General features: G+C 46.7%; 1 protein-coding gene across 5 annotated transcripts in view; it reads right to left on the bottom strand.

The window, feature by feature from the left end:
• The window catches only part of ARNTL2 (aryl hydrocarbon receptor nuclear translocator like 2), a 69915-nt gene extending 52864 nt beyond the window's left edge, over window positions 1-17051 (bottom strand). For 4 of the 5 annotated variants that reach the window (XM_045587877.1, XM_036459172.2, XM_036459173.2 and 1 more), the window contains exon 1: window positions 16855-17023. In XM_045587877.1, the coding sequence (XP_045443833.1) occupies window positions 16855-16885 (31 nt within the window). In that variant the 5' untranslated portion in view covers window positions 16886-17023. Of the gene's footprint in view, window positions 1-16854 lie in introns of all 5 variants that reach the window. The other variant, XM_045587875.1, reaches the window with a different exon arrangement.
• Between the last annotated feature and the right edge of the window lie 999 nt (window positions 17052-18050).

Raw genomic sequence — 18050 nt, 5'->3', positions numbered from 1 at the left:
CAATAAAAATGAATGAAGTACTGATATTAACACTGATGAATCCCAAAATAATGCCAGGGAGTAAGTCACAGCCAAAAACACAACATGTTTTTTAAAATGTTTAAGTTAAATTGGTAAAACTAATCAAAACTTTTTAAAACAATATCTAAAGAGATTGCTACATTTTACAGAAAAGCAAGGGAACAGTTAACACAAAAATCAGAATTTATTCTGGGAGAAGAAATTTGATAAGTGAGGGACAGACACATAGGGAATTTATAAGGAATTCATGTTCTACTTCTTAGCCTGGCTGTAAATTCCTGGATAGTTGCTGGGGAAAAATAATTGTTGGCCAATGATTGTTGTTCACTTGAGAATTAAGTTTCTATTAAGTAATGATATCCCAAAACTTCTAAATGGGACCTATTTGCAATCACCAAATACCACATGACATTAATTATGGTTTCAACTCCTACACTTCATTCTATCTCACAAAAGAAATACAAGCAAGTATGGGTCAAAAAAGTTTGAATGGCAGAACACCTTCTATCTCCACAGAAAAATGGGAATTTCTTATTGATAGCCAATCAATAGGAAAAATTCACTAACACTGAACCATAGTACACTCTAGCATATAAAATATCAAATCCCTCCCTCTCATCCCTCCACCCTCAAGCACACATTCATGCAAGGACACACACTCCCCCTTGGGAGTTCAAAATAGAAATAAAATATTTTGTTTTCTGCCTCTCTTTTTAGGGGGAATGATCTTCACAAGTTTCAATCCTACTTCCTTATTAACCTTTAAAATAAGAAATGGACTATCTGTAAACAAACAAAATAAAATAATATCCTTCTTTTCACAAAATCAAAATCTGAAGCTCTAAGGGTCTTTATGTCCCCTAATGGGTGGAGTACTGCCCCATAAATAGCCTTGTTCTGTGAAGTCTGGTTACATCAGTAAAAGCGTATTCAAAACAGAGTGTTTTCTGTAAACAAAGGGGAAATATGGGTTTAGTGGGACCAATTAGTTCTGGATTAAAGGACCTGTTCTTTGGAAACAACCCAACCTTCATGGAGTGGATTTTTATTTGTTAGAAGGTGATTCCTAATTTAAAGAGTAAAGATTTCTGGTGTTTTTTTGTTTGTTTGTTTGTTTGTTTGTTTTTAGGTAAAATTGGTAAATAACATATTAGTTTCAGTTGTACAAAGATTTAATTTTTTTTACAGTTTAATTTACTTTCGGTCTCCACATATACTTACTTAGGAGATGAAACTGTATGTTAGAAACTGAAACTCAGCTCTGCTTTTATATAACTCATTTTGGAGGCTGTCATTTCATAGTTTGATACTGTCTTTCCTCACCAAACTGGGTCACTTCTCAATGATGAAGGTAATACATGTTATTTAACACTCAGTAAAACAATTCAGAATTTAGACCAAACAAAGAAACTGTTTTACAAAGGAAGTCTGTGGTTTTATTTTAAACTAGAGGTGCAGTGCACGAATTCATGCACAGGTGGGGTCCAACTGGCCAAGCCCCAATTGGGGCAGATCGGGGCTGGGCCTGCAGGAGGAGGAGATGGTGGGAGGTTGGCCAGCCAGGGCCAGCTGGGGGGAGGGGCAATGGGTGGTTACCCAGCTGGCCCTGCCCCTGATCAGGGGTAGGTGGTTGGATCTGGGGGGGTGGGGCACGCTAGGTGAGGGAGGTGCTGCAGGCTGATTGGGGTGGTAGGGGCCCATCAAGGATGGGGCTGCAAGAGTTTAGCTGGCTGGCCCTGCCCCCTATTGAGCAGGGGGGAAGGGGGGTGAAGGGTGGGGCCGGCCTGGGCTGCTGGCTTATCAGGGGCAGGACTGGCTGTGGGGGAAGGCCGTGGGAGATTGGCCGGCTAGTCCCACTCCCTGATGGGGCTGGTTTACTGGCTTCAGTGGACATCATAGTGACCAGTCATTCTGGTTGTTACAGTGTTCATCACTGGCTTTTTATATATATACTGGAGGCCCGGTGCACGAAATTCATGCATAAGGAAGGGGGTTGTCCCTCAGCCCAGCCTGCACCCTCTCCAATCTGAGACCCCTCGAGGGCAGTCACACATCCCTCTCACAATCCAGGACTGCTGACTCCCAACTGCTCGCCTGCCTGCCTTCCTGATTGCCTCTAACCACTTCTGCCTGCCAGCCTGATCAACCCCTAACCACTCCCCTGCCAGCCTGATCAACCCCTAACCACTCCCCTGCCAGCCTGATCAACCCCTAACCACTCCCCTGCTGCCCTCCCCTGCAGGCCTGGTCACCCCTAACTACCCTCCCTTGCAGGCCTGATCACCCCTAACTGCCCTCCCTGCAGGCCTGGTCACCCCCAACGTCTCTCCTCTGCTGGCCTGGTCCCTCCCAACTGCCTTCCCCTGTTGGCCATCTTGTGTCCACATGAGGATCTTTGACCACATGAGGGCAGCCATCTTGTGTATTGGAGGGATGATCAATCTGCATATTACTCTTTTATTAGATAGCATAGAGGCCTGGTGCATGGGTAGGGGCCAGCTGGTTTGCCCTGAAGGGTGTCCCGGATCGGCTCGGTGGGGGGTTCCCTTGGGGCATGGGGTGGCCTGGGCAAGGGGCTTGTGGTGGTTTGCAGGCCGGCCATGCCCCCACGGGACCCAAGTGGAGGCCCTAGTATCTGGGATTTGTTTATCTTCTACAATTGAAACTTTGTAGCCTGGAGTGGTGGCCTGGACCGGCCAGGGTGTGTGGAAAGCTTGGCTTCCTCCATCACCAGGAAAACCCAAGCCTCCCTCCTGCTCTCTCCGTGGCCGCAGCCATCTTGGTTGGGTTAATTTGCATACTTACTCCTGATTGGCTAGTGGGCATAGTTGGTGGGTGTAGCAAAGTGATGGTTAATTTGCATATTACTCTTTTATTATATAGGATTGTGGTGTTATTTTCTATCCAAACAACTGTAAATCTACTTTTGCCCCACCCTCTAGTATTACTATCTAACTTACAGACCTTGTTCCAATTGTTTCAGTTGCCCCCTAACGTCTTTTTGCTGGTCCAGGAACCAATCCAGGAGACACATTTAGTGTCTGTTATGTGCCCTCAGTTTCCATTAAACTATAACAGTTCCTCAGCCTTCCTTTCCCTTTGTCTTGGAGATTTGTGAATATCCTCCAGTGTGTTTGTCAGATGTTCCCTCATGACTAAATTCAGGTTAAGCATGTTTGTCAAGAATACCACACAAGTGATGCTGTCCTCGGAGCCTTCATTTGTACTGTTTCTGGTACTTTTTATTACTTCATTAAGATCCTGATCTTCAAAATTCCAAATGGCGTTCAGCTCATGGAATCAACCAGAGAAGAGGCAGAGGGAAGATTTATGAGCTGCTCATTAGGCTGCAAATCCACGTATCAGAGAGCTTTGGGGACCATGTTACCTTTTAATCCCGGATCTTAGCACAGTGCCTGACACACAGTCCGTGTTTGGAGTTTGTCGGTAGGATGAGTGGCATTTCCTTTCATTACCCTGGACATTCGAAAGAGAGTCTGAAAGAGGGATGACACAGAAACTTCCAGGTTCACCTTCCTGGGCTGCTGGGAAGGTGAAATTCTACAATAAGGAATACGCAGTGTCCTACTGTACCCATTTCACACAAAGAGGCCCGCTTCCGGCCATTACTTCATTTTTACTGTTTTTTCTCCCATAGAAGAGAAGATTCACTGATGATCTGTTGGGAAAAGGGCACTGTGTGACATAGGATTTGGCAGTCTAAATTGGCTTTCCAGAAGGACAAGCAGTAATGGTTTCAGAGGACTGTGCTAATGCATTACAGTGGAAACCGAACATTGTTCCCTTCCACCGGCACAGTGCTTGAAGATGCTGAGTCACATACGAGATAGAAATAAAGTATTACTTGGCACTACTCAAAAAAAAAAAAAAACTTTTGCAGATAGTACTATACACAAGTTATTAAAAAAGCTTTTCCTGAGCCGAGATGAAAAATATCCTATTATTTCACAGTATTTATTAAGAGTCTAAGCTAGGTAAAGGATGTGTTTTAAAAGATTATAATCTAGTACTTGTTTTCAAGAAGCATATAATCCTGTACTATATGGTTTATGCCTGTGTAGGTACAAAGACATATAAACGAAATACAGAATGAACTTAGACCTACAGAGAGGTAATAAGTTTATGCTTCAGGACACAGAGGAAAGGACACTTAGGGGGAGGGAATAACATTTAAAGGCATTTTTAAAATGCATATTTCAGGCTAAAAGAGCACTGTGAACAGAAAGCAAAACAAAAGCATTCAGTAAAATCCTATGTCGTCATTAAAAATGACATCTAGTTGTTGAATCAATGAATACATATCAGTCGGGTGTCAGAAAATGCATCTCCTGATTTAAAAAAAAAAAAAAAAAGTTAATCTGTAAACCTGGACTTTTTCCAAAGAGTTTTACCTTCTCGTGTATTTATAGTATATAATTCCTCGAGCTTTGACAACCATATTATCCCACATTTTTGTCCTAATTTACTCTTTCTCCTAAACCAAACCATGTGATTCTTTCAAATTTTACCCACACGATGCTTTGTCGCTATCTGGTAGCTCTCTTTCAGCTATATGTTGGCTAAAAATCCCTTGCTGTAAGGTGTGATTGGAGTATAGCATCAAGAGTTGTCTAGTCCACAGAGAGGAGAACTTTTACTGATAGTTTTGATTATACATTCATTATCTTACAGCTGTAAGACTGCATTAGCTTTTACTTTATACATTGGGCCTTTACACAGTTGATTCATTCATTTATATCATTTTAGAACTGTAGCTGACATTATAAATGGTCTAATATAACTCCCTCGCTTTCCAAGACAGCTGATTAGGGCATCTGCCCTTTATTAGGAAGAATAATGTCTCTTGACTCCCATACAGTCTCTTCCCGATTAAACCCAAACCTGTCTTTCCTTTAGGCTGGTGTTAAGTCCCCTCTTTATCATTTCATACATGTGCTTTTTTTTTTTGTACATAGGTGCTTGCTTTTTTTTTTTTTTTTAAGTTTAATCTCCTTCTGTGTCACCCTCAGCATCTTTTTGCATTCGCATTATATCTAACAGACTACGACTCCTCAAAATATGCCATCTGCAAAAGTGACCAGCATGACATGTACATTTTCAAATCAAATGTCTCACTGGCATATTGAACAACAACAACAACAACAACAACAAAAAGCCAAGGAAAGAAACAGCAAGGAATGTGACCAAACAATATGGAGGTGAAGTGAGAACCCAAGTAAGAGTTACAGAGGAAAGCCAAAGGTTGACACCAGGGATGCGATGAGAGTGGTGAGAATGGACTCGAACACTCAGCACACAGGAACACGGAGCTGGTTTGGGCCGGAGAAGGTGGCCAGGCTGCGGACAATGCAAGGGTGTCAGAGAGCCTCGGGGATTAGGCTGTGCTCCCTGACACAGGGCCACTGGGCCTCATGGCTTACAATGAGCCAGAGGATCTGGTTACCCATATGACACATTCTTCCCACTAAGCGAGGAGGGGCCCGGTATTCCCCAGGCTTACTCAGTGCAAAACCACATATATCTCCAAGCACGTGTGAGTAAGAGGAGGACTTGCTTATACCAGTCCCACCAGACTATGTCCCAGCCGTGGCCTTCCACGGAGCAGGTGCCCCGGCTCTCCCACACCATAGGTGTAAGGCTCTCCCTATCTGCTCTTGAGGGCGTGGTGTTCGGGATGGAACACAAACCAATTGGATGGGTGTCAATGGGAGAAGCTGAACACAGACAAACAGGAAGTTTACCACTTGGAAACTTCAGAATGAACTCAAAAGACAGGTCTCCAGTTTGCAGCACAACTAGGAAGAAAGAAGATGGTAGGGAAAAGAGCCAGTCTATTCCCATATTTAGATAGCTGGTGAGTGAAACTTGTCAGCTGTGATCCCATAGTGTCCTGCACATCACCAGTACATGTTCTTCAGGTTACTAGGAAGCAGACACTGTGCCACAGGGGCTGGGAATATGACGGCGGCCACAGAGACTGCTCCTTCATGAGAGTTAAAATCTAACAGATCCTTCTGTGGATCCTGGAGTTCCAGGTTTTACTCAAGGCTCGAGCACTGCAGGCAGTGCAATGAAGTGCCCAGGAGGAACACAATTATTGGGAAATGGTTGCAATTATGCACATCAGTGAGTAAAATCTAGTGCAAAATGTTGAAGTGTCGAGGTTACATGGTCATTCACACGCCAGTGTAACAGTCAATGCCAAAGAGGACGTTCCTATAGATTAGAACAGTCCCTAAGTTCATTCACGTATGCACACATGGTTTCTCATCTGATGGAGTGGGAAAGGGAAAGATTTCCTTGGCTGTTTTCTTATTTATGATTTGATTCAATTATAACTAGATATTGCCTTTTAAATATGTTTGGATTTGGAAAACAAAAAGAAAAGAAACTCGTTTTACTCTGGAAGATAAAAATCCCTATTTGGAGAAAACCCTAAAAAGAGAGCTGGGATTTTTTTTAAATCAATGCCACTGGAGAAGGCAGCCCTCCCACTGGCATTTAGCAAGTGAGGGGGTGTGGGCACCATTTGGAGGGGGAGTGGTAGTATTGCTCTGATGTAATGAGGAAAGCTATAAACGCTGTGTGTCTCGATTTAAGTAAGACGTTTTTTCAAAGTTGGAGAGTAGCGAGGCCTCCATTGCAGCCTTGAGGGGAAAAATTGAAGATGGATGAGAAGAGAGTTGAGGCAGAAATAGCAGTCAGGAAGCCAGCCGCCTCAGCAAACCAGAATGACCAGGAAGGAGCGTGGCAGCAATGGGGCTGAAGTCACTACTGTGGGCGAGACCACGGCCACTGCTGCTGGGCTACCCCTCCGGCCCCGACTCCCACCACCAATTACACAACCTTTTACTGAGTCCTTCCAGGCCAGGCGCTACTCCCTTTACACACCTTATTTCATATAGTTGTCACCACAACCCTACGGTGGTGGTTTAGCACACGAGGAAAGAGTCTCAGAGAATAAAAAACAACAACTGTGATGGTCTTTTTGTTGTGGCTCAGCTACAGCCCTCAGTTACCCAATCAAACACAAACCAAAGTATTGCGGTGATGGTATTTGGTAGATGTGACTGAAGTCCATCATCAGTTGACCTTCACGAGGGAGAATCCAGGTCAGCAGTTGCAAACCTTTCGGACCTCACAGACCACCTGTGGTTCACGGACCACCAATCAGCGACTGCTGGTCTAGATAGTATCCTAGATATGGGCGGGCCTGAGTTAGTCAACTGAAACGTATACACAGAGCAGAGGCTTCCCTGAAGAGGAAACTCCGCCAGTGACAGCCACTTCGGCCTGTGCTGAAGAGTGCCTGTCCGGGTTTCCCGACGGCCTGCCCTGAGACTCCAGTACTGCTCAGCCTATCTCCACACACGCATGTGTCAATTCCTCTCAATGAATCTCTTAACATGCGTACCTGAGCCTGTTTCCTCACGAGCTAAACCACCAGCGTAGGGTTGTTGTGAGGGTGGTATGAAATAAGGTCTGTAAAGGATATAGGTTCTGCTCCCCGAGCTGAACTCTTGACTGGAAGACATGCCAAGATCACGCAATCATTAGGTGAAAGAGCTCAGAGTCTCACAAAGCCAAAAGTAGGCCTGTCTTCCACACTCCCTCCCTACAGAAGTTCAAGTGCAGACATCAGCACTTCACAGACATGGCACCACATCCAAACATCTAGCAGGCATTCATGAAAGATGAAAAGCCTAAAAGCTCTGGAGGCCAGTCTCCCTGGGTTCTAACCCTGGTTCTGCTACTTACTCTGCAATCCTGGGCAATGTACTTAAATCCTCCGTGTCTCAATTTCCGCACCTGAAATGTGAAATTATAATAATATCTACCTGATAGAGCTGCTGGGGATTCGATGAGTTATACCATGTAAAGTATTTGGACACCTAACCCATTGTAAATATTCAGTAAAGGCGAAGGATTACTAACTATTTAGCAGAACCAATGGGTGAGAATGACCCTGGCTAAGCTTTTGAAGTGGGGGGAGGGGTAGCAGAAACACCCATGATGACTGTAAGGAAGTCAGAGTCCTGGGAAAGCAGTGACGATGCAGAATATAATCACAGTGATAGCAGAACTAAAGAATGCTTCCTTGGCGAGGACAACTCTGCAGAAGACCAAGGTTTCACAGGCATTCCAACCTAATCCAGGGATGGGCAGAAGCAAGAAGCAACAGTTCATCAGAATTTCAGTCCCACATCGAAACAGAAAAGTCTCTTAACTTGTTCGGGGCCTGATTGATCCTTGTGCTTAAAAAGAGCACAGGGTATAATGTTTTCAACATCAGGTTTTCCAAAAAGCACAAAAACGCATTTAGCTTTGGATAGTCTATACCCACACGTTACACATGCCAGCTATGAGTAAACAGAAGGCACGACGATGTGGGCAAGTGTCAGGATTAACATTCATCAGGCATGAGTGGATACGCCAAAGTCGATACAGGACCTACAAAAGATAGAATGGTTCCTAACATCTAAAGTGTCAACAAAACGAGGCACCTTCTGTTTAACTCGGAGGGGGGAAAAAATTCATCAGTGTTCATAAAACAGATGTGTTTATCTTTTCACTGAATTATTCTCAATAAAAGAAAGATCCTTTAAAAGGGGAGGGGAGACTGACACTACAAGGCAAATGTTAGAGTTCTATAAACTGAAACACAACATAAGTTTTTAAGGTAATAAAACCCAAAGTGACACTTATGACTTTAATACCATCCAGGCATAACATGCCATCGTTACACTAATGACCGGGATCTAAAGCTATTTTCAGGTCTTCCCAAGTAGCTAATAAAAATGTGTTTTGAAGCGAATGAGTAATGTGTCCTAGAGGACTTCTAGAACGTGAGGTGTGAATCTGACCATCCCTCTAAAGCAGTGGTTCTAAAGCAGTGGTTCTCAACCTTCCTAATGCCGCAACCCTTTAATACAGTTCCTCATGTTGTGGTGCCCCCCCAACCATAAAACTATTTTCTCGACCCACAGGTTGACCCACAGGATCGCCTAAGACCATCACAAAACACAGATATTTACATTATGATTCATAACACTAGCAAAATTACAGTTATGAAGTAGCAACAAAAATAGTTTTATGGTTGGGGGTCACCACAACATGAGGAACTGTATTAAAGGGCCGCGGCATTGGAAAGGTTGAGAACCACTGCTCTAGAGTCAGGCTGCTTTGCTTATGACCACATGTCCCAGACTAGGTAGCCACATTTATTACCGGGAAAAAAATCTGATAAGCCAAAATTCTAGTTGAAAACTAAAGAAAAGGAGAATTGTCCCTAAGAAGCCACTCTCACCAGGATACATGGAAAGCTGGGTTTGGTCTCTCTTTTCTAGGTCAGGGTAGTTGCCTGGGTGACTCACTGTAGACCAGAAAGCCTAACTAGAATGCAGCAGTGTTTGTCACCAGGGCATTGTAAGCACAGGATCTCTGGGTACCGGGAAACTAAGAAAGGAAATCCAATTCTCCAACCAGGCCGCTGATAGGAGAAATAAAAGTAGGGGTGGAGACTGTGTTCAATATTCCAATCAAACTTTTCTCCAGATCGATGACAAAACAATTCTTAATCTTCACAATCTTCATGTATGGGAGTGGGGGGTAAGGGGGGCAATGGTAACATATGTACACATATAATACCTTAATAAAAAAAAAGAAAAAAAATCTTCACAATCTTTTATTCATTTAAACGCCTATTGATACCTACTCCAGAAAGAGCTCGACTTCAATTCTATGGTACACTGATCTATCCTTTAAAAAATCTGTATTTCTGTAAAATATGCATGGCTTTGGCATTATTTAGACTCAACTATAATCTAAGCTTCTTATATACTCCTCTCCCAAGGGGGGAAAAAAAGGAAGATGTACTTTTCAGTGACTTCTAAGCCAGAGATCTTCTGTTTCAGAATCAAAATAAGAAGGGCATCTTCTGATGCTATCACACACAGGTGTTTCCCGGAGTGCTGGTTCACGTTAGGACGCTGGCTTCCTTTTGGTTTGTGCACCTTCCCTGGGGACTGTATTGGAAGTGAAGGCGGAGGGTATCTTCCAGCTTTGTCCCACGGAGCTGCATGGAAGGGCCTGAGGGCAAGCACACCTGGAGCGGGTGTCCACACAAAGTCCACCGTGACTGGGACAGAGGAACCACACAGCCATTATGTTGATGAGATGCTGGAAGTCTAGATACCTGCTTCCCAACGGACTGCCATGGGAATAAATGAAATAGTACCTGCGATGCTTGTTTGAAGAAAGAGTGTGAAATGAATTTAAAGATATAAGCAGCTACTAGTACTTTTTCAGGGAACAAAAGAGGATGAAAGAGAGAAAGAATGGGTCCAGAATGACTTGGAGTGAAAGCTATGAGGTTTTTTGTTGTTGTTGTTGTTGTTGTTGTTGTTTTTTAATACATTTTATTGATTTTTTACAGAGTGGAAGAGAGAAGGATAGAGAGTTAGAAACATCGATGAGAGAGAGTCATCCATCAGCTGCCTCTTGCACACCCTCTACTGGGGATGTGCTCACAACCCAGGTACATGCTCTTGACCGGAATCAAAGCTGGGAACTTTCAGTTTGAAGGCTGATGCTCTAGCCACTGAGCCAAACCGGTTTCGGCGAAAGCTATGGTTTAAGAGCCAATCACCTGGCAGGAATCAGGACCTCTGGTGTGTGTGTATGTGTGCGTGTGTGTATGTGTGTGTGTTTGTGTGTTTCTGATTAGAGATATGCCTTTCAAGGTGATGCAAAAACTCTGCTGCTGACCAAGTATCAAAAAGAAAATGCATGTATCAGTCTTTTTGGAGAACAAACAAAATCGAGGCTCCCGTGTCAACTGCGCCCCATCACCGAGGTGGGAGGGGAAGCCTCCCAGCACTGAGGATGCAACTTCAATGGTCAATTCTTCTGTTCCACTTTTCCTAGCTGGAGCCAAACAACACATCAGTTCTTCCCAGTACATCACTGACAGTTTTCCATCTCCATGCCTCATCTCGGCCCTGAAAGACGCCTTCCCTCTTCACTGCCAGCCCCAAGAGTTCTCTCTCCATCGGTGCTAAAGTTGGCATCTTCTCTGAAAGTCTTCTGTGAGTCCCTCCCCCATGAACTGGATACAATCTCTCCCAACTCTGGCTGGGGAGGCTCCCAGCAGTTAACTCCCAGAAGTTAAACTACAGATTTTAATAGGTTCTATCTTGTAATACAAATATTTTGGCTGCTTTTCACCCAGCGTAGTACATGTTATAAACTCTTGAACCCTCTTCTTGCTTTATCTATTTCTCCATCTCTGTGTGTTTAGGACAGTAGTAAGGATGCTTTTAGTGCACACTTTATGAACCAGCCCTGCCCACACTTCAAACCAGCCATCATTCATTTAACATCAACAAACCTTTATTAGTCATTTAAAATAAGTGCAAGGAGTTTGAGGTCATAACACACACACACACACACACACACACACACACACACACACTCACATGTGAAAATAGAAGGGGAGAATCATTTCCATGGCAGGAAAAGTTCTGGAAAGGTTTCATGGAAGGAAAAAAAATCATTTGTTGAAAATCAGGCTTCACTAAATATTTTATAATCATCTCATTTAATTCCCACTTAACCCTTTAAATTAAGTATGGAACTTTCGTTTTGTTTTTATTAATTCTCGCCCAAGGGTATTTTTCCATTGATTTTTAGAGAATGGAAGGGAGCGGGAGAGAAACATCGATGTGAGAGAGACTGTGGATTGAGCCTGCAACATAGGTACACATACTTAATTGGAATCAAACCTGGGACCCTTCAGTCTGAAGGCTGACACTCTATCTAGAGCCAAATCAGCTAGGGGAGGTATTTTTTTTAATGTATTTTTTATTGATTTCTGAGATGAAGGGAGAGGGAGAGAGAGAGAGAAATCAATGATAAGAATCATTGGTCAGTTTGCTCCTGTACTCCCCCTGCTGGGGATCAAGCCTGAAACCCAGACATGTGCCTTGACTGGAACCGTGACCATTGTTGGGCCACACCAACCGGACTAAGTTAGGTATTATTTTCTACCCCTATTTTTTAGATAAGGAAGTTGAGGCAAGGAGAAGATAAATTATTTGGCCAAGATCATACAGCTAGTAAATAATCAAACTGGCAATCACACTCCAGTGGTCTGGTTCCACATTAGTTCCTACCCCAGATTTCCTCCTCCTCCTCCTCCCCATCCTCTCCTTCCTCCCCCTCCTCATTAGGCAGATAAAAACAGTGGCACCTGAGCCCCACCTTCAGGACTACAACAGACTTCTACAGGCCTGTCTGGAGGGAGGGCAGGGGCACTCCAGGGATAGCCAACAGCCTGGAGATGGCAAAGTTTAAACCACCCAGGGAGAGGAGATCCCCTCACATAACCAAGTGTAGGCATATAAAGTGGAGAGGTTTGAGCACTTTCCCTGTGATATGCTCGGAGCTTATGGTAAAGTATATACATCTCTTACCTGCTAAAGAAGATAAACATCGTAAGTAAAGCATTTTGAATGTATTTGAAATTACTGTTTTATGACAATAATCTTGGCCCTCAATCACAAACATCTAATAATGCAAACTACGCTGAGTGGAAGACTGACTCTACATTTCCTATTCTTCCAGCCTTCTCTGTCTTTATCTCTCTGTGAAGATGTGATCTAGAGACTTAAACCGCAAGAATAAAGACTAGAGACACTAAATACCAGTTATTTTCTGAGATGACAAGTGTCCTATCATGCCAACCAACAGTTAAGTATGTTCAAATGAGAATTTTGATGTTACTAGTATATTACCAAACTGATTTAAACATTTTAAGAAGTGTAAAAATATTTTAAACATGGTGCCAGGTGGGTAGTGGAAATATCAGGGGGGACACTTTATAGTATACTAGAGGCCCAGTGCATGAATTCATGCACAGGTGGGGTCCCAAGGCCTGGCCAGGGCTGAGCCTGTGGGGGAGGAGGAGGACAAGGGGGGGGGGGGGGCATAGAAGGTTGGCCAGCCATCTGGCTGGGGGTGGGGGAAGGGGGGCGTTGTAGAGTCTTCGAAGTTCTCAAAGCCTCCAGCCAGGAGTGAGGGAGGCTCTGGGCAAGGTGAGGGGTACGCAAAGGGCTGCCATGCCCGTTAGCAGACTTGCAGAAACCAGGACAGAAAATCACTGGCTCCCAGATATCTGGGGTGCACTAGTCTCTGCAGGGCCCTGGCACACAGATGGCAGTGTAGGTGTGGACTAATGGCCCAATCCCAGGCACCTGAGTAAGTCAGCTCTCACAACGGAAGCTGGAGGCCCTCAGCTACATGGCACCGTTGAAATGAGGGCTACCAGAATGAAGCGAGGGGGAGGAAAGAGAGAAGAGGAGAGAGAGGGGGTAGGGGATGGGGAGAAAGGAGTGAAGGGGAGAGAAGGGGGAGGTAAGTGAGAGTGTAAGAAAGGATCCCTGGGGAAGGAGAGCGGTGAGGGGAAGAGGAGTGAGGAGGGAGGGAGATGAGAGAAGGGAGGAACTGCCACACCATTAAAGTTTGACCCCAGGAAGAGAAGTCAAATTGAATGTTTGAATGAAATGTCATGACCTGACTTACAATTTCCTGAACATTACACCCATCGCAGAGGGGGAGATTTGGAAAGGATGTTACAATCACTTTCACAGCACGGAAAGAGATCTTGCTTTTTAGAACCAGGGAGTCTCTCCACAAGTAAAACAATGAAGTGCTTACTATACTAATAGTTCAGCTTACCCTAAATATTTTAAACATTCGATTGGATTTCTCTTCCTGGAGCCAAACTTTGATGGTGTCTCTCCCTCCCTTCTCTCACCTCCCTCCCTTCTCTCCTCACCCCTCTCCTTCCCCAGTGCTCCCTTCTTACACTCTCACTTGCCCACCGCTTCTCTCCTCCTCCATCTCTTCCTCCTCCATTCTCCTCTGGCTCTTTACTCCTTTCTCCCCACCCCTATCCTCTCTCTCTCCTCCTCTCTCTTTTCTCCCCCTCGCTTCTCCTCCCCTTCTCTCTTTTCCTCTTTCCTCTCCCTGAAACATGTGAAAAGCCCTTTTAGTCCATCCTGGTTTATCTTGAGTACTGTGATCCTGGCTGACGTTCTGCCTAAGTTCCAGCCCAGGAATAGTGGCCAATGCAAAGCTGACTGGAACCTGACTTTTCATTTCTGAGTCACACAAATTCAAGCCACAAGAAAGGCAGACTGACACCTCCAAAGAGCTGGGTCTGATAACATCCCAGGCAAGACCACTGGAAAGGGAAGGGAAGGAAAGGAAACTGCCCCACGGACCACCTCAGTCTGGAAAATGTGCTGCTCCTCCCACACCGCCTTCTCCAGACCTCCAAGGATTCCGCAGTCATGGACCGGGAGGGCACCCAATCGCTTGACAGCCTGCTTACTCTTAGTGTCTACCGTGAGCCTGTCAGAAAAAGTGATCAGGCAAGTAGGTCAGCACCCACTGATTTTGGTGACCAATCTTAAAAGGGTGCCCTCCTCGAGGCCAGTTTTAGACTTTTATTCGGATGAGGGCCTTCCTGTGAAGCTGCCTAGGAAACAGGAGTCTGCAGGGATAAGGTGTAAGGAAAACATGGCCCTGTATTCTGACATAGAGACCTGTTTCTCGTTTTTCCCCTCCTGGGCTGGGGGAACTTGCAACACCTTTTTCACCCTCTTTAGCTAAAAGGTGTCTGGAAGTGGGCACAGGGCTCCTTAGCACCACCCAGTGAGACAGGAGAGAAAGGAGAGAGAGGAGCATGGGCAGGAGCCACGGACTTGAACTCCAGTTTTGACACTTTCTGGCAGTAACGGTGGGCCAGCCTCAGTTATGAGAGGGCCCAGCCTCAACTCATCTATGAAATGGAGAGAACACCACCTACATGGCAGGGCTGCTAGGAGACTAAGCAAGGTAATTCCTTATGAAATAAATGCCCGGTGCATAATAGGACCCCAATAAAAATGCTGGCCCTCCCTGTAACTTCGCTACTTTTACCCAAGAAGAATTCATTGTTATCACTTCCTGAGGTCATATTTGGTTTTCAAATAAAGCAACCAACTACTTGTCCATAAAACGTATCTAGTGAAAGCTGCTTTTTGAACTAGTAGGATATTTTCACGTTTCTTTTTTTTTTTTTTTCTTTTTTTTTTTCTTCTTTTTTTTTTTCTTCTTTTTTTTTTTTTCTCAGTAAAGCCTAAATATCTTTCAATTTGGCTAATTTTAACTTGTGAGGGACAACACTTTCTTAACAGGCTAGATAAAACCTATTAATTTCACAAAGCAAATTGGAGCTTTAACTATATATTAACCTAACTATATTAAGCTAACATTTAAGGAGCACTTGCTATTTTCCAAGCATTGGGCTAAGCACTTATATGTATTTAAATGCATTCGTATCTCATTTAAACCTAACAACCTATAAGACATACTATAACTCTCCCCATTTTACAGATGAGGAAACTAAGGCAAAAGGGTAACTAACCCGGGGGACCCTCAGTCACAGGCAAGAGCAGAGAGAGGGAGCCCCAACGGAACAAACTGCATTCGCTTTTCAAACACGGTGCTTGCTATCATTCAGAAAGCCTTCAAATATTCAAATGAAAGGATTTTGGCAATCTCCCCATGATCCAAATCCCCACGACTGAATTAGATTTTCCAAAACTCCTCCTTGCTGTATTTCGGAGAAGAGTCTAAACTCATCACCGTATTCCAAAAGGGAAGTGAAGATTTAATCCACTGCTTCCCTGAACTTCTCTCTGCCCATCTTCCTTTAGTTATTTCTAACCCCCACCCCCCTCTGTGTGTGTGTGTGTGTGTGTGTGTGTGAGAGAGAGAGAGAGAGAGAGAGAGAGAGAGAGAGAGAGAGAGAGAGTATGTGTCTTAAACAGATATTTTATAAACTCATCACCATATTCCAAAAGGCAACTGCTTCCCTGAACTCTCTCTGCCGGTCTTCCTTTAGTTAGTTATTTCTGTGTGTGTGTGTGTGTGTGTGTGTGTGTGTGTTTCTGCCTCCCGTGTGTCTTAAATAGCAGATATTTTATAATCACCTGATAACTGAGAACAGTCCCACCGAAGAGACCAGACCAATGTCACTAGTGAATACTCCAGAGAGGAAGAAGGAGGAAGACACCGCTTCGCTTCCAACTCAGTTCACAACAAAACTCCAAGAAGCACAGAACTAACTTCCCCGACGACTTCCCCAAAGCCGCAGGGCGGGCGGCGGTGCGGGAAGGCGGTGAGCCCGCGGCCAGGCTCCCTGCCCGCCCGCGGAGGAGCGGCGTTCGAAGCCGGGGATGGACGTGACCCGTTCCCGGTCCGCGTGGCCCGGCCCGCAGAACCCGAGCTCCTTCCGTGCCCCAGGACAACTTCATGCGAAAGGAAGATGAAACCCAACAAGTGCCGGCAGCAGCCCCTGCAGCCGGCGAGGCGGGCGCCCAGGGGTCGGCGGGGGGCGGCTGCTCGCCGTCCCTCCCCGGGCGGATGGTCCCCCGCCAGCAGCTCACCGTCGCCAAAGCGCCCGGCCCGGGACGGCGAAACCGGGCTGCGGGCAGACCCGAAAGCCGGCGACGACCGCGGGCGCCCCTGCCCGCCTCCCGCTCCCTGGGGGCCCGCGGGGCACCCCGCACGGGTGCCCCCAGGGCCGACCCTGGCTCCGAGGCCAGCGGGAGGCAATGCCTGGCCGAAGCGAGCTGCCAGCAAAGTATGCACAACTGGTGGTGCCCCGCCGGCTGCTCGCCCGCCCCGTCCACCGTCCACCGTCCACCCCAGCCCGCGCGTCCGGCGCCGCGCCCCCACCTGGGCCGCCGGCCGCGCCCTCACCTCTCGCCGCAGCCTCCTCCACCACCGACATTGCAGGAGCCGCGGGACGGGCTCCGCAGCCCCGAGGCCGGCCGCATGCAGAGCCCGGAGCCCGCGCGGCGCCGGCCGAGGTGGCGGCCTGGAACGGAGACCCGGGCGCGCGCGCTCCGCCAGGTGCCGCCGCCGCCGCCGCCGCCGAGGGGCCGCCGCGCGCCGGGCCGCGGAGCATGCGGACTGGCCGGCCGCCCGCCCGGGGCCGGGCTCGGCCTGAGCCGGACGGCGGGGGGCGGAGTCACAGGGCCCCGCCCCCGCCCCGCGGCCGCCGGCACAGCGGCCAGGGCGCACCTGGCGCCGCTCGGAAGACGCGCCTGTTTGGAACAGCGTTTCGCCGCCGCCTTGGGATTCGCTGTCTGAGTGCTGCGGAGGCTGGAGCGGTTTCCCTGGGGGAGAAAGGCGGAGGGTGGATGGAGATCATTGCTGGAGGAGGAGGGGGTAGCGGGGCGGGGGATTGCGGTGGAGTGTCCAGGTGGGAGGGAGGTTGTCCCCTGCGCTTTCCTGCCTCGGGAAGAAGGAAGGTTTAGCTGCAGAAAGGAGGGTGTAAGGACCGAGGAGGCCGTTTCCGATCCCGAAGCCAGATCCTTCCAGGGTCCCTGCATCCCGGGCTCGCCTACCCGCTCACTGGCGCCTGCACCTGCTTCTTGGTTGCAGTTAGTCTATTAGAGGTGGTGGAGGGAAGGAACCGCAGAGGAAACACTAAAGCTTGGTTCCAACCAGCCTAAACCTGTTCATCACCTCACCGGACTCTTCATTCTAGTCTTAACCGGCTGCTGATGGCAGGGTCCTCAGAGCTCCTTAGGGGCTGGCCCTGGGGTAGGGGCTGGAAGCCTGCTCCCCCCAGAAGCAGGCAGGGCAGGGGAAGACGGTCACAGCCTTAAGTGGGGACCGAGATTATATGCTGCTGGAGGTGGAGGTGCTAAAAACTGTGCTGCCTTTCATAAAACGCACCGACACATCCTCATCAAAACCACTCTGGAAACATCTCCATCCTAGCTTTGACTTGGGACTTTACCTGGAATCCACCAATACTAGCTTCTGCTGGCAGCTCAGCAGGAAAGATTCCAGAGAGCCTGGCAGATATTCTTAAAATCTGGTCTAGGATTCCCTGCACGTGTTCAACCCTAGCTTTCTAGACAAGTACTCGGTTTTGAGACACTTTT

The sequence above is a fragment of the Pipistrellus kuhlii genome, unplaced genomic scaffold (assembly GCF_014108245.1).
Source record: "Pipistrellus kuhlii isolate mPipKuh1 unplaced genomic scaffold, mPipKuh1.p scaffold_m20_p_3, whole genome shotgun sequence".
Lineage (NCBI taxonomy): Eukaryota > Metazoa > Chordata > Mammalia > Chiroptera > Vespertilionidae > Pipistrellus > Pipistrellus kuhlii.
Note: the sequence above shows the minus strand (reverse complement) of the source record. Positions and strands in the feature narration are given on the sequence as shown.